This window comes from Hemitrygon akajei, chromosome 9, assembly GCF_048418815.1.
Source record: "Hemitrygon akajei chromosome 9, sHemAka1.3, whole genome shotgun sequence".
In the NCBI taxonomy this organism is placed as follows: Eukaryota; Metazoa; Chordata; class Chondrichthyes; order Myliobatiformes; family Dasyatidae; genus Hemitrygon; species Hemitrygon akajei.
In genome coordinates this window covers 160,713,112-160,730,784 of record NC_133132.1, presented here as the reverse complement: position 1 = coordinate 160,730,784, position 17,673 = coordinate 160,713,112, and the positions used below count along the sequence as shown (strand labels likewise).

Here is a 17,673-nt window from a genome sequence, read left to right as displayed (position 1 = left end):
AACACGCTCAAACTTGCTCGTCAATGGGAAACCTCTGCTAGCTGGCAAAGCTCCAAACAAGAACAAATCTATTTTCTTCACGAATGTCTGAGGAACCAGGTGCTGTCATATAGCGTGAACCAATAGAAATGGCACATATACCCACAGACTAATCACAGGACACATAAAAGAAGAACCACGTAGATCACCATCATTTCAATTGTAGTTGCACTGATGATGTTGCCGAGCTGGGTAATGAAACGTCCGCAAGCCAGCTCGACGAGCCACTCAACACCAACATCCTCAACCAGAGCGACAAATCTTTTCCAGCATCTTAATGTAACAGAATCCCCAAAATAAGGATCCTACCCACCACTCTCTTTGTAATTTCAAACTCTGTTTGATGCTAATTTAACTCCATTTGTTTAACTATATTGAAAAACACCCAGTTTTTGTTCTCGCAGTGATAATTAATCTGAAACTGTTTTGTATAATGACTTTCTAGCACCCTTCTGGATCTCAGCTGTGCTTCATTGCAAAACAATATACAGTTTGGTTAATCAGTGAATACTACCCCTCATCATTGTCTGAAAGCAGACTTTTACTATAATATGCTTGTGCATTTGTTGTCGGCACCAGTTTTTGTGTTGCTGCACTGCTTTAGTGATATAAGGACAATAAAGTACCACTATGTTCCACATATTAATTACAAAGGTTAAAAGATGTAGACAGTGTGCGTTATTATTCCACTTGTTTATTTGTGATGGCTCACACCTCTAGTAGGAACCTGCACTGATAAAATGCACTCTCTTCTCTAGCACAAGGGGCACGACAGCAGTGTAGAGGTTAGTGTAACACTGATACAGCTCGTGGAGTTCCAGAGTTCGGAGTTCAAATCTGTCTGTAAGGACTTTGTACGTTCTCCTCATGAACTGCATGGGTTTCTCCCAGATGCTCCGGTTACCTCCCACAGTCCAAAAACTCACCAGTTACTAGGTTAATTAGTCATTGTCAATTTTCCTGTGATTAGGCCAGTGCTAAATGTGTGAGATGATGGGCGTTGCGGCTGGTTGGGCCGGAAGGGCCTGTTCCGTGATCTATCCCTAAATAATAGATAAATAAACAAACAATTCCAAGGGAAGTGAGCATTTATTCATGTCTTTATAAAGATCGGGGATGTTGTAGATTGAACACTTCCTCTTCACTTTTTTTTCTTTGATGAAAGGCATGCATGCAATCTGCATAGAGGTTTTTTCTTAGCAGAAGATAGGAAATCTGGCTACAGTCACATTGACTTGCACACTTTGCACAATATTAGTGAATTATTATTCTTGGCAATAAACTCAGAATGCCTAATTCACTGGAACTCAGATGCACATGTGCATTTTTTGTATGAGCACACGTGTACATATTTATACTTTCTCTTGTTGGCTTTCTGATGTATATTGCCAACTGGAATAAGTTTTAAAGACTGAAATAATGTTCTGGAACAATTCAGCTTCCTTTCAGCTGGGGTGTTGGCACCCTACGCTTAAGTGCAGTAAGGTGCCCATAGTGTTGTGTATCTGTTGTGATGACTTAGCGGCGTAATGATCGCAAGTTTGGGAGAATTCCAGATCTAGCTCATGAATTCTGATTTACACAGAAAGAGGATATTTAACCCATGATATGTATATGGATATAGAGGATATTTGACCCTTATGTTCTCATCTGTAAAGTACTTATTTTTCAAATATTTTTAATTCCCTTTTGAAAACTCCGCTGAAACTGCTTATCTGACATTGTTTCAGGTGATGCATTCAATTGTCATGTTTCTCCACGTGCCCATATTAAACCCAAAAAAAAGGAAATCTTCCTAGTTCCTGGGTGAGGAAAGTTGCTCTGAGGACTATCATCTTCGAAAATGTTCTTTTATTTGGGAACAAAATGTTTCTCCACAAGTTTGGTTTTCTCTGCATCTATGCAACGCAGACCACATACCCAGAATGATTTAACAACACCATCCTCATATTTATCGTCTGGTAAATAAACCAGAATATTCTATCCATGAAAAAGGAGGGAAGTCCAACCTTATCTGCTCTGGTAGACTTCCTCCAATCAGCATAAAGATAGTGTCATTGAGAGTTCTTTCAAGTGGACTTACTCAACATTGACAATCTCGCTCTTGTTCACTTTGGATGCTACCAGGATCACTTATCTCCAGATCTCATTTCATTTTTTTGGTACAAGCATGGATGCATGCTGAATTCAAGAGGCGTGGTACAATGGCTCTTCTTGGTTTTAGTGTTGGTTAGCCTTTATTAAAGGACTGAGAAGAAAGAATCATAAGCTACTTCCATATACAAACCAATCTCCACCAGAATAAAGTGCCTTTCACATTCTTCACCAAATACTAATATGCCAGGATATTATGATTCCTTTTATAATATGAGTAATATTCCAATGTACTTCTATACCTGTCAAAGAAATAGAGATAGTTATTTTTTTTCAGAATGTCCAAAACTAACTCTGCAATTGATTCTCTTTTGTCTCCTTTGGCCAGGTGATAATAAGCTGCTTGGAGACTTGCTAGTTTTGGCAGGAGCCACATTATATGGAATTTCCAATGTTTGTGAGGAATTTATTGTGAAGAACTTGAGCCGGGTGGAGTTTCTAGGGATGATTGGGCTCTTTGGGTCTTTCTTCAGCGGCATACAGCTGTGAGTTCCTTTTCTTGTTCCATAAGAATGTGTTTATCAATTTAACTCTCAACCTGATGTGATTGATTTATGAAAATGTAATTGCAGATTTTTTGCCTATTAACTTGTCAAGCGCTTCAAAGCAATTCACAGTATGAACTACAATACAGTGCTGCTTAGGGATGTGATGAGATTTTAGATAAATTCAGGTCATTGTTTGAAAAACATATCAGAAAGTTCACTTTAATCCATATTAGTAAACACTTTTCTTCCTACATGGTGTCCCATAGACTTAACTTTCTGATGTGCTACCTAGCAATGAGTGTTTCTTGTACAAGGCATTGAGAAATCGTTATCTTTTTAGTTTAACAATAATTTTGTACTCTAGCTGATGGATTTCACTGTGATTGTCTACCATCCAATGTTCCTTCAAGCACCACATTATTCCTACTATTGGCATCTGATGTGATTTTCAATCTGATTACTTCATCTCTGAGGATCTAACCTGGACCCAACATTATCAACACAGCTACAAAGAGGGTGTGACAGTTGCTATATTTCATTAGGAGTTTGAAAAGGCTTGGTATGTCTCCAAAAACATTTGAAAATATCTACAGATGTACCATGGAGAACAGTCTGACTGGCTGCATCACCGTTTGATATGGGGGGAGTGGGGTGGGGCTACTGTACAGGTTCAGAGTAAGCTGCAGAGAGTTGTAAACTCAGTCAGCTCCAGCATGGGCTCCAGCCTCCATGGTGTCCAGGACGTCTTCAAGGAGCGATGCCTCAAAAAAGGTAGCATCCATCATTAAGGACCCCCACCACCCAGGTCATGCCTTTTTCTCATTGCTTCGATCAGGAAGGAGGTACAGAAGCCTGAAGACACACACTCAATGATTCAGGAACAGCTTCTACCCCTCTGCCATCTTACGTCTGAATGGGCATTGAACACTAACTCACTACATTTTTATACTTTTATTTTTTGCATTACTTATTTAATTTAAGCATTTAATAGTTAAATTAGTTAAAATAGTTAAACCATTTACCAGGGGTCACAGTTCTTTTTTCTCTATTATTATGTACTGCCGCAAAGTTAACAAATTTCATGCTGGTGATATTAAATCTGGTTCTGATTCTGAATCTGATACTCAAACAGGCCTGAGCTCTTTTGGTTTGAAATGGTAGAATTAATACTGGATAAATCAGCTTCTCTGCATTTGATTCACTGCCTGTGTTTCTGAACCAAAAGATTATGGATTTAAGCTCTGCTCCGCTGCCTACTAATCAAGGCTGTTATTGCAGTGAGATACTGAGATGGTGTCACATTTGTCAGGTGCTGTCTTTCAGATGAGAAGTTAAACCAACTGATGCTCAGGTGGTGTTAAATTACCGTATGTGTTACTGTGCTTGTTATTTATCTCAAAGACAACATCAAAGAATCCCTGCTTGGGTATTAGATCCTTTTTAGATAGAGGTGCTAACCTGAGTGAGGTGATGCCCCTGCAGCTTGGCCATGATGGTTTATTGAGAGCTTTTCAAAACTATCCAAACAGTTTTAAGCAGTCTTGTTAATTTGCAGTTTGCAATGAATAGTAGTTGAATACTATATACCAGCTGACCTGTTCCTTCAATAATGGACATCAGGTTTCTACTCCTTCCCTCTGTGGGAGGGAAGCTCGAGCTGTGATCTCCATCAAGGTTGTGGCTCATAGACTTGTTGGTTTTTAGGTTCTCTTAGGCTCACAAGGATGGTTTTGGGAACAGAGAAGAGAGTTCGGGGTCAGGTTAGGGTTTAGGGACGGGTGTGGGGGAATTAGTGGACAGGCCAGAGACTAAGCTTCTGCTCCGTGTTTGAAGACCAGCAACATGGGTGTGGTTGGGCTGGTAGACCAGCGAGGATGAGGGGTGGTGCTTCAATCTGCACCACCAGGTCAGCGGGTATACAGATGTGCAAGATCAGAGATCGAATCCTAGTGTTTTGGCCCTGTCATGGGTTGTCCGAAGTTTGAGGCCTGCAGTTCAGGTACTCATCTGGGCTCCTCATTCGTCGTCATTGGCCTGTCCTGGCTTGATACCGAAGATTGAAGCTCACGTCGAGTGGAAGTCCAGATAGAAGGTTGAAGGTCAATCAGAAGACCAGAAGTCGTGGACCAATGGCTGGAGCCCTGAGCCTACAAATCACTGGGAAAGTCGAAGGCCCAATGTCTGCAAATCCACAAGTCCACTGGAGGCAAAGGGTGGCATGTCCTGGGGTTAGGTGATGGTGTATTTGCGTAGGGAGGAACAGGGCTTCTTTTTGCCTATGTTGCTTTGGCACTTGGTATATTCTGTTTTTTTGTGTGTTCTGCGTTGTTCTGCCAGGCATGGAAGGCTCCGCGGAATGTGTGGCAGCCCTTGCAGGGTGTCTGTGTGTGTGTGTGTGTGTGTGTGTGTTGCTCTTCCTGTTGAAATGGATGCAATAATTACTGCTCAGGGCAAGGAGTTTGCTTTGGTTATGGATACAGAGCGGAATGAAGATGAGAAGGATGGGGATGAAATGGAGGGGAGAGGTGGGGGTGGGAGCAGTTCATTAGGGATAGGATTCAATAGTATCAGGGTTGCCAAGAGACTATTAAGCAGTAATGGAACATGGCTGGTAGGAAGTGACTGTATAGCAGTCCTCACCGAAGGATCAGCAGTGGAAGGGATGTACAGCTTCAAGTTCCTGGGTGTCAACATCTCTCAAGATTTATCGTGGGTCCAACATAACAATGCAAACATGAAGAAGTCATGCCAGCAGTTATACTTCATTAAGATTTTAAGGACAATTTGGTATGTTACATAGAATCCAGCAAACTTCTACAGATATATAGTACCAAAGGACAGGCACCAATGCACAGGATAAGAAAAAGTTGGAGAGAGTTGTAGAATCAGCCAGCTTGAACATGGGCACAAACCTCCCCAAAGTCAGGGATATCTTCAAAAATCCTCAAGATGTCGGCATCCATCATTAAGGACCCTCCCCACCTAGGACATTCCCTCTTCTTATTACTACCATTAGGTGGAGGTGGTACAGGATCCTGAAGACACGCACTCAACATGTTAGGAACAGCTTCTTCCCCTTTGGCGTCAGATTTCTAATTGGTCTGCAAGCCCATGAATGCTAACTCACAATTTTGCTCTTTGTGCATTATTTATTTATTCTTTTTTATTATAACTTACAGTCATTGTTATGTTTTGCATGATGCTGGAGCCATACAACTACAAATTTCCTGTTGCGTCAGTGATGATAAGCCTGACTCTGATCCTGATTGTTTAACTTGGAGAAAACTTTGGGTTCATTTTGTTGCAAAGCAGAGCTGTAAAGTAATTTACCTCATAGCTCCATATCTTCTCTCCTTTTTACCTGGAAGGATTACTAAGGCTTGAATAAAACCAACTAACATTACTATCAAAATTAACAGCTTGCTAAGACAGGCACAACGTCCACCTCCTCCTCATCATCATCATTATGCATCATGTCATTTAACACAGGCGATCATAGTCTCACGACCATGATTGTGCTTGACAAATTTTTCTACAGAAGTGGCTTGCCATTTCCTTCTCCTAGGCCATGCCTTTACAAGACAGGTGACCCCAGCCATTATCAATACTTTTCAGAGATTGTCTGCCTGGTGTCAGTGGTCACGTAACCAGGACTTGTGATATGTCCCAGTTGCTCATACGGCCATCCACCACCTGCTCCCATGGCTTCATGTGACCCTGATCAGGGGCTAAGCAATGGCTACACCTTTCCCAAGGGTGACCTGCATGTTAGGTGAGGGAAGGAGTGCCTTACACCTCCTTTGGTAGAGACGTATCTCCACCCCACCACCTATACAAGCACAACATTGAAGAGCGTCGCCCCTCATCTTCGCTAATCATTTAAACCAAGGATATCAGAGTTAGAGGCATATTTCCGTGTTTTAGTTCTTTAACTACTCAGCAACTCATTTTTGGATTCAAATTATTGGGTCTGTACACTCAATGCTCTGCTCATTATTTTCATTAATACTCCTGGAAGAGGAGAAGATTTGTGACAGTTAATGAAACTAGACATATAGTTTGTATCACTGACAATACAGTGTAAGGTAAAGTTAATGTATCTTTGGGACTTGGAAAGAGAGGATGGAGAATATCAGGGTAACAGGTCCTTTTTCTACTTGGCTGGAGAAACATAGGGGATGCTGTAAATGTGGCACTCTGAAGTAACAAGTCACCACTTAAGCAGTTTATTTTTTTAAAGTTGAGCACTTGTATAAGACATGGAGAAATATTGTGTTCAGTTCTGGTTGCCTCATTATTGCATAATGCCCTGGTTCACATTTTTACTCTTATGCTGTAGGTATTTTATTTAGCAATTCTGTAAGAGCTGTCTGTTCTGCTTTCAGCCCGTTTGGGTTATTCTTGAAGATAAGGGATGATGAAGAATGTGTGCCATCCAATTAGGATGATGGAACTGGGGGGTGGGGGGGAGGTTTTTGATGAGGAACACTAAGGTTGGTCTTGGGGTTTTTGATCGGCGAGAGATGATGCTGGAGAGAACCAGTCGTAGAATTTGACCCAGTGCGGGACCGTGAGTCGATGGAACCAGGTGCCAAGCTCAACTGAGGATCAGTGGTATTGAGCTCCAACTTGCGCACATTTGATTGTGTAATTAAAGTGAGTCCTTTTCTTTTTGTTTTTCTTTACTAACCCTTTAGTTAAGATACATAAGTATAATTCCTTTAATGGTATGCAGTGTACTTTCTGGCACTGATTTGTAACAGGGTAGCAAATTACACAGTACCCACATAAACTGGGATTTGGAATGGGAGAACTGTCTCAATCTCGACAAGACCAGAGTGTGTCTTCCCTAGACTTAGGCAACTTAGGAAACAAAGTGGTTTCATTAGGATGGATGTGGAAGCTTTACAATGAGTGCAGAGAAGATTTACCAGGATGATGCCTGGATTAGAGAGCATGTTTTATGGGGATAGGGTGAGTAAGCTGGGCCTTTTCTCTTTGGAGTGAAGGAAGATGAGAGGTGACTTGATAGAGGTGTACAAGAGGATAAGAAGCTTAGATTAAGTGGACAGCCAGAGACTTTTTCCCAGGGCAGAAATGGCTATTACAAAGGCGGCATAATTTTAAGGTGATTGGAGGAAAGGGGATTTTTTGTAAGTTTTTTATACAGTTAGTGGTGTGTGCATGGAACCACAGGGTTTGTGGTTGAAGCAGATACATTAGGAATATTTAAGAAACTCTTATGATAGGCACATGGATGATAGAAAAATGGAGGGCTATGTAGAAGGGAAGGGCTAAAGTGATCTTGAAGTAGGTTAAGTGTCATCACAAGCATCATCATCATCATCACGTGCCATACTCTGCCAGAGCTTCGGCGACCACTTTCTTCCACTGCGATCTGTCAGCAGTCAAACCTCTTGCATCTCTGGCGGTGAGGCTGGTCCACTTCTTGATGTTGTCGATCCAGGTTGTCCTCTGTCCGCCTCGGGAGTGGCTTCCTTCTACTCTGCCTTCAAGCACAGTGCGTTCCAATGTGTCATCAGTTCTTGAGATGTGTCCAAAATAGCGAAGTTTCCCTTGGATAACAGTTTCCAGAAGTATTGGTTTCGTGCCAGTCTTTTCTAGGATGAAGTTGTTGGATCTCCTTTCAATGTATGATACCCTGAGGATCTGTCTGTATGTCCACACCCCAAATGCTGTCAACTTCTTTTCATAAGCTGTTTTTAGGGTCCATGTTTCATAGCCACGTAGGGCTACTGGCCAGATGAGACTCTTGAGGAGGCATATCTTGGTGTAGGTGCTCACAGATCTATCTTTCCAGATATTTCAGAGTTCGGTGGTGCTTGTGCGTGCCATTGCTAGCCTTCGCCTTATTTCCTTGCTGCATTTGTTTGTGTCATTTAGTTTTGCACCAAGGTATATAAAGGAGGACACTTGTTCGATCTTGTCATTTCCGATGTAGACGTCAACTTGAATTGCTTTTTGCTTATCACCATAACTTTGGTCTTTTTGCCATTTATCAGCAATCCAAGTTCAGCAGAGACTTTTGCAACATTATTGAGTGGTGTTTGTAGGTCTTCATCTGTTGTGGCTGTCAGGGCTGTGTCATCTGCGTATCTCGAGTTACTGATGGTTCTTCCTCCTATTTTAATGCCAGTGTTGTCTGGAATTGCCAGTCTCAAAATCATCTCAGTGCAGATGTTAAAAAGGTGTGGAGAAAGGATGCAGCCTTGGCAGACTTCTTTCCCATTGCAGAATGATTCAGTCTCGCCAGATGTGGTCCGAAGGCTGGAGGATTGCGTAGCATACAGCGTTTCTAGAAGAGCCTCTAGGTGTGGTGCCACGCCCAGTTGAATCATTGTCGTCCATAGTTTGATACATTGGACATAGTCAAACGCCTTTGAGTAGTCGACGAAGCAGATGTACGGGGGGGGGGGGGGGTGGTATTGACCTCTCTCATTTTCTCCATTATTAGGCGCATGTTGAAGAGCTGGAGCCTGGTGCCTCGGCCACTCCTGAAGCAGCCTATTCGAGTGCAATTTCTCTATCTACATAGTTCTGTAGTCTCTCAGATGATTATGAGTCGAACCTTGCTGACGTGTCATATCAATGCAATTGTTCTGTAATTACTGCACACTATGCTTTGATATATTTGAAAAGTCAAAATGCTAATTTAGTTGTTGGTGGCAATTTAAAGCTTGTTCTGGTAGAAGTACCTGGTGATGAATGCCACATTAATCTCCTACACTACCCTCCAGGGAGAGACTTGGAATAACTAAACTGAACATTCTTCCCAGACTAAATTACATAGGGGATTCTGTGCAGCGTTCAATACCCTGCAAGCCTGTTTTCAAGGGATGAAAACATTTTATTGTTTCTTTGAGGAATGGAGAAATCTGAAAATCACCTGATTGAATTGATGGCCCACAATTTGCTAGAGCTTTTCCATCGCGTTGGATGTAGCAGTTGTCACTTGGTAGTGCTGCCAGAACACTTTGCAAATCAAACAGCAAGGAAATTAAAAAATGTGATGAAGTTAAAAATCACCTTTTTTTTAAACAAGCCTACTCTCATGGTGTGCTGTTGCCATTTAACGTTCAAGTTGAAAGTACATTTTACTATCAAAGTATGTTTACTTTATACAATCTTGAGATTCATCTGCTTACAGGCAGCCCTGAAACAAAGAAACCCAAAAGAACCCATTAAAAACAAAAGAAGAATAGCCAATGTTTCGGGCCGAGATCCTTCATCAGGAATGGGGGGAGGGGGGGGGAAGAGAGGGCCGAAGCCCAGTAATAGAGATAGGGGAGGGGGTAGGGCCTAGAGGCGCCAGGTGGAAAACCAATCAGAGGAAAGATAAAGGGGGAGGGGGAGGGGATAAGCATGAAAGAACTGTAGAGATAAAGAAGCAGAAAGTTGAAAGGGGAGAAAGGCAGAGAGGGACCTGGGTTAGGGGAAGGGGGAGGGGGAGGGAATTACCAGAAATTGGAGAATTCAATGTTCAAACCACCAGGCTGGAGGCTACCCAGATGGTAGATGAGGTGTTGCTCCTCCAACCTGAGTTTGGCCTCATCATGGCAGAATGAAGTGGAGTAGTGGACCAATGTTGGCCAGCCTGGTGGTATGAACATTGAATTCGCCTATTTCCGGTAATTCCCTCCCCCTCCCTCTTCCCCTATCCCAGGTCCCTCTCTGCCTCTCTCCCCTTTCAACTTTCTGCTTCTTTATCTCTACAGTTCTTTCATGCTCATTCCCTCCTCCTCCCCCCTTTAACTTTCCTCTGATTGGTTTTCCATCTGGCACCTCTAGGCCCTACCCCCTCCCCTGTCTCTGTTATTGGTCTTCGGCCCTCTCTTACCCCCCCCCCCCCCCCATTCCTGATGAAGGGTCTCGGCCCGAAACGTTGGCTACCCTTTTCTCACGGATGCTGCCTGACCTGCTGAGTTCTTCCAGCGTTGTGTTCCTATTCTTTGATCCACAGCATCTGCAGTTGTATTTCTGTGTTTTGAAAACAAAAGACGGCTGTTAGACACTCAATGTGCTGAGAGAGAGAGAGAGAAAAAAAACCAAATCATGCGAACAATAAAAGCAGGCAAACAGCATTCAGAGATGCCAAGCCAGAGATCCAGGAGTTGCAGGTGACAGCATTCATTCCAGCACAGAGTTGAGCAAACCCTGCACAGCAGCGAGCCGAACTGCTCTGTCTCTTGCCTCCATAACTTAACCTGCTGAATCCTTCATTGTCGTTTAAAGATTTAAAAAGATAAGATTAACTTTATTTGTCACATGTACTTTGACACATGCATCATTTTGTGTCAATGTCCAACACCATCGGAGTATTGTGGTGGGGATGCACTTTCAGCACCAAAATAGCATGCCCACGTCTCTGATCGGCAGTCACCGGTGCTGTAAAGCGATTGCGCTGACTGTTATGCTGCAGTGCCAGCCTATATCTAAAACAAAGATTGAATTGTAAGAATTCATTCAGAAGACATGAACATTACTGGCAATGCCAGCATTTATTGCCCATCCCATTATTTGCCTCTGAGCTGAGGAAGTGGCTGAGAATCAACCATTCTTTTCAGAGCTGTCATTTAACCAGTCAGTGATGCTAAAGATTTATATTCTTGATTTAGAATCACTGACGTATGTCATATAATTTGCTGGTTTGTGGCAGCACCACAGTACAATACATAAAAATCTACTAAAGGTTACAATAAAAAAATAAACAGGTAGTGCACATGGCAGGACTCCGAGTTATATTGGAAGTCTGATGTGTACAGGGTGAACAGGACCGGAGAGAGTACGGTTCCCTGCGGCGCCCCTGTGCTGCTGACCACCGTGTCAGACCTACAGTCTCCCAACCGCACATACTGAGGTCTATCTGTCAAGTAGTCCACTATCCAATCCACCATGTGAGAGTCTACTCCCATCTCCGTTAGTTTGTGCCTTAAGATCTTGGGCTGGATGGTGTTAAAGGCACTAGAGAAGTCAAGGAATGTAATCCTCACAGCACAACTGACCCCATCTAGGTGAGAGAGTGATTTGTGCAGCAAAAGTGGGGTGTGTCAGGAATGGACAGGAGGAGGAGTATAGGAAACTGATACAGGACTTTGTGATATGGTGCAACTCAAACTACCTGCGTCTCAATATCACCAAGACCAAGGAGATGGTGGTGGACTTTAGGAGATCTAGGCCTCATATGGAGCCAGTGATCATTAATGGAGAATGTGTGGAGCAGGTTAAGACCTACAAGTATCTGGGAGTACAGTTAGACGAGAAGCTAGACTGGACTGCCAACACAGATGCCTTGTGCAGGAAGGCACAGAATCGACTGTACTTCCTTAGAAGGTTGGCGTCATTCAATGTCTGTAGTGAGATGCTGAAGATGTTCTATAGGTCAGTTGTGGAGAGCGCCCTCTTCTTTGTGGTGGCGTGTTGGGGAGGAAGCATTAAGAAGAGGGACGCCTCACGTCTTAATAAGCTGGTAAGGAAGGCGGGCTCTGTCGTGGGCAAAGTACTGGAGAGTTTAACATCGGTAGCTGAGCGAAGGGCGCTGAGTAGGCTACGGTCAATTATGGAAAACTCTGAACATCCTCTACATAGCACCATCCAGAGACAGAGAAGCAGTTTCAGCGACAGGTTACTATCGATGCAATGCTCCTCAGACAGGATGAAGAGGTCAATACTCCCCAATGCCATTAGGCTTTACAATTTAACCGCCAGGACTTAAGAACTTTTTAAAAGCTATTATTAATGCTTTTTGAGATAGTGATTTAGATGCATATCATATTTTTTTACTGAGTTAAGTATTGTATGTAATTAGTTTTGCTACAACAAGTGTATGGGACATTGGAAAAAAAAGTTGAATTTCCCCATGGGGATGAATAAAGTATCTATCTATCTATCTATCTATCTATCTATCTATCTATCTATCTATCTATCTATCTATCTATCTATCTATCTATCTATCTATCTATCTATCTATCTATCTATCTATCTATCTATCTAATAGTTTTCAGGCAGGAGTCCTGAGTCTTGGGCGAGTCTTAATCACCACAGTTTGTGAACTGGACTCTGTAGTTCACGTTATGATGCGATTCTGGTTTATGGTCACTCCTTTTATCGTGCTATCTTTGTGCAATTTTGATCAGGGCAGACTGGCTCTGTGGCCTGAAGTTAATAAGCAACGCAGCACTAGATTGAATGGAACTGAACTGAATATGCCTGGACTGTTTTGATGATTTGTGGTTTGGTGTTTTATATTCTGTGTTTTTCACTCGTTGCTTTTTTCCCATTTGCGAAATTTGTTCTTTTATCTTCTTGCTAGGGTTTGGTGTTTTGTTTTGAATGGGTTCCATGGGTTGCTATCTTCGTTTCGTGGCTATCTGTGGGAAGACGAATCTCAGGGTTGTATATTCCATACATACTTTGATAATAAATGTACTTTGAATCCTGTACCTCCTCCCTGATTGGGATATCCTGGGTGGTGAGGGTCCTTCGTGATGGACGCTGCCCTCTTGAGCCACTACTTTTTAAAGGTGTCCTCAGTGGTGTGGAGGGTAGTGCTCGTAATGGAGCTGGCTGTGTTTGCAGCCCTCTGTAGCTTTTTCTGATCGTGTGCCATGGCCCCACTATGTCAGGCAGTGATGCCACAAGTCAGAGCACTCTCCATGGTATATCAGTAGAAACTTTGGCAACATACAGATCACCTCAAACTCCAAATGAAATCTAGCTGCAAGCGTGCCTTCAACATGCCGCCCTCTACCTAAAGCAGAATAGAATTGCGGTATTCATGACCGTTTACCAGTATTAAACTTCCATCCCTGTTTACCTGCAAGACTTTCTGTTAAGCTTCTCTGATCTGTAAATTTATAACTTCTTGTTTGTTGAGCATTGCCTGGCCTGGGACTTTATATTATTCTTCTTTTCTTTTGCTATAATGGAATAACATAGGAAAATGTTAAAGGAAAACTGCCCAGTGTCGCTACTCATTCTGTAGATTCCAATGATCATTCTTCTTCTTAAGCCCATCACCCCTACTGGGTCATAGGTCGCCAACAGCAACTCACCAAACTCCTCTGTTTTGGGCCAGTCTTTCAAATTATCCCCAGGTGTGACCCATCTCTTGATCCTTCCTCTCCTAGGGATGAGGTGTCTCGAGCTTCTCTTGGCATTTCAGTAGCACCGTTTTTTATGGGATGGGGTTGCCCAATCCTCCTCCTTTCTCATCTGGTGTTGGGACCATCCATGGTGGAGTTAGAGACATATGATTGCTGCACTTCAAAAGTTCAAAGTTTATTAGCACAAGTATGTATACATTATACAAGCTTGAGATTCGTCTCCTTACAGGCAGCCAGAAAGCAAAGAAACCCAAAAGAACCCATTTAAAAAAAAAAGAAAAACTATTAAACACCAAACGTGAAGAGAGGGAGAAAATAACAAATTGCACGAACAGTAAAAGTGAACAACACACTCAAAATGCTGGTGGAACGCAGCAGGCCAAGCAGCATCTATAGGGAGAAGTACAATCGACGTTTTGGGCCCTTCGGTTCTCAGCCCAAAACATTGACTGTACTTCTCCCTATAGATGCTGCCTGGCCTGCTGCGTCCCACCAGCATTTTGTGTGCGTTGCTTGAATTTCCAGCATCTGCAGATTTCCTCGTGTTTGAGTAAAAGTAACCAAATAGCATTCAGAACTGAAGTTTTATGAAAGACACAAGGCAGCTGAAGCAGGCTGCAGCCTCAGTTCAGCGGAGAGATGAGTATGCATCGCAGAGCAGTAACGAGAACCGAGCAGAACTTGGCATTCCTCTGGAGTGGTACAACTAATAGTCTGGGTGAGGCCGGGGAGAAGTGGCCGAGGGATCCAGTAACCTCCAGTATAGCAACAAAATATACTTTGAACAAGATAATTTGGAATGTGGCCCCCAAAAAATATTTTAAATAATTGATGTTCACAAAGCATTTTTTAAACAATTTTCCTTCCTTTTAAAAATCCTTGTGCAAGACATTGATGGATGAGAGACTTCACAGATTGAATGATATCTTTAAATTGAAGTTCTGTAATAACACATCATATAAAATGGATTTTCATTAATTTTTAATATATTGCACCAAACAGAAAAGTAGAACAGATTGTATTTTTAATCAATTTCTTTGAAATGGCTAGATATATGTTAACAATGTATAGGCCATCCTTTGAAAACTTGGGCTGAAAGTTATTAAATTTCTACTCCCAGTATTTTGATAGTTGGATGAGGGAAGGAGAGCTGCTTCAGAAACTATATCATCAGGTGCAAATACTCATGCAGTATTGAGCTGCGACTAACCCTCTAAAATTAATTAGCTTTAGCTAAGTTTGGACTAAAATACAATGAAAGAACAACAGAATATCAGAATCAGGTTTATTATCACCGGCATGTGACATGAAATTTGTTAACATAGCAGCAGCAGTTCAATGCAATATATGATATAGCAGAGAGAGAAATAAATAAAATAAATAGATCAATTACGTATATTGAATAGATTTTTTAAAAATGTGCAGAAACAGAAATACTGCATATTTTTTAAAAAACTGAGGTAGCATCCAAAGGTGCAAAGTCCATTTAGGAATCAGATGGCAGAGGGGAAGAAGCTGTTTCTGAATCGCTGAGTGTGTGCCTTCAGGTAGATAGAGGTTAAGTAGATGAATGATAGAAAAGTCTAGATTTATCTCCCAGTTTGTATCCAGCAAAAATTCTGCACTAACATTAACATTTCCCCTGCTCTCAAGCGAATAAAGACCTCTTTGTTACTTAATTTACTTTTTATGTAGAGTTAGAATGTGGTTTGACAAGAACAGTCATGGTCAAAGACCATGATCATCTTCATCATATGACATGGCATGTAATGATGATGACAACTTGTTTCCAGGCCCTTCCGGCCCAATGAGCTCACACCGCTCAATAGCACCAATATGGCCAATTATTACCCCTCAACTATCAGACTCTTGAACCAGAGGGGCTAACTTCACTTGACCCATCACCAAAATGTTCCCACAACCTATGGACTCACTTTCAAGGACCCTTCATCTCAGGTTTTCAATATTTATTGTTTATTTATTGATTTTTCATTGTTATTATTAGTTTTTCTTTCATGTTTTCACAATTTGTTGTTTTTTGCCCATTAGTTGTTTGTCCGTCCTGTTGGATGCGGTTTTTCATTGCGTTTCTTGTGTAATGCCATGGTTCATATTTTTTTTACTGTTATGCTGTTCTGTGCAAGCTGCTTGTTTGGGTTACTGTTGAAGATAAGAGATAGGAGATGGCCGGATTAAGGGGAGGTTTCTCTGGTAAGGGCCGCTAAGGCTAGGCTTGGGGTTTTTGTTCGAGAGGATATGAAGAGAGAAGAGGTCGTAGGATTCGACCTGGAGTGGGGCCATGATTCGATGAAGCTGGGGTGAGATCGAAGGAGGAACAGTGAAGGGGAAGCCGTGAGCTCCAACTTGTGCACATCAGACTGTTCCAATAAAATGGACCCTTTTCTTCTTTTTGTTCTTTGTTTACTAACCCTTTAGCTAAATCTTTTAATTGTATGCACAGTACTGTCTGTTATTTCGTGGTTCTTATTTGTAACGGGAATGAATCACGCAGGATCCACACAAATGGGGTTTTGGAGTAGGCTCGCACCTCAGCGTTACACGCTTAGAGGGGCTTCCCTGGACTTGCACAGCCGACGGAACCAGAGTGTTTCACTTGGATACACTGTGTATGCCCACAAAAAAATGAATCTCAGGCTATATATGGTGACATTTGTGCACTATGAAATTAATTTACTTTGAGCTTTGAACCTGTACGTCTTTGGGATGTGAGAAGAAACTGGACCACTGGAGGAAATACATGCAGTTATGGGGGGAAAGTGCAAACTGCTTAAAGACAATGGTGGAATTGAACCTGTGTCATTGGTGCTGTAATAGCATTATGCTAACAGCTGCGCAAGCATGCCATCCCCCTACAGTACTGTGCCTCTCTCACCTTTGGTGTTTTTCAAGTTCCAGTGCACAGTCTCCTACACCATAGGTGACAAAACATTTAGAATTAGGGAAATTACTCACTACATAAATCAGGTGATAGGCTTGATTTCTTTGGGTCACTATTGATAATCATGTCTCAGCAAACAGTGAAAAGGATTATGGGCAATGATTTGCTTGTGATGCCCAATGCAAGACCAACAACTCATATAAATAAACACCAAGGCAACGATTTTAGCTTGACTAAACCTTTATACTTGACTTTATAGTCGACTGTTGAGCACTGTTGCTGTTGAGGAAAATAAGACCCAATTTCTGCTGACCTATTATTATACAGGAGTGATGCCGCAAAAATGCGGCATCCATCATTAAGGACCTCCATCACCCAGGACATGCCATCTTCTCATTGCTACCATCAGGTAGAAGGTTCAAGAGCCTGAAGGCATGCACTGAATGATTCAGGAACAGCTTCTTCCCCTCTGCCATCTGATTTCTGAAAGGACAATGAACCTATAAACACTATCTCAGTAGTTTTCCACTCTCTTTTTGCATTTGTTACTTAATTTTCTTTTTAATATATATTTAATTCATAGTTTTTATTATGATGTATTGCACTATACTGCTGCTGTAAAACAACAAATTTCACAGTTTACGTCAGTGATAGTACACCTGATTCTGATTCATTCTGTCAACATTGGAGAAAAATAATTTGGTTATCAACCTCATAAACCAGGACATGCCCTCTTCTCATTCCTGTTTTTGTTATATGTACTGCATTGTACTTTTGCCAGATAACAACAAATTTCAAGATGTATGCCAATGACTCTGGGACTCCTTTGTGAAAAATGAAAACAAAGCTTATGCATGATTTTGAAAGCTGCAGTCAGACCAAGGAATATAAAGGTAGCAGGGGAAGAAATCAAGAGGGCTAAAGGGGGCCACGAATGCCCTTGGTGAGTGGGATTAAAGAGAATTCCAAG

At 42.0% G+C, this 17,673-nt stretch overlaps 1 protein-coding gene across 1 annotated transcript in view; it reads left to right on the top strand.

Moving 5' to 3' along the window:
• The window catches only part of slc35f1 (solute carrier family 35 member F1), a 372,306-nt gene that overhangs the window by 288,410 nt on the left and 66,223 nt on the right, over positions 1-17,673 (top strand). Inside the window, exon 5 of the mRNA XM_073057399.1 lies at positions 2,522-2,678. Within this exon, the coding sequence (XP_072913500.1) occupies positions 2,522-2,678 (157 nt within the window). The remainder of the gene's footprint in view (positions 1-2,521; positions 2,679-17,673) is intronic.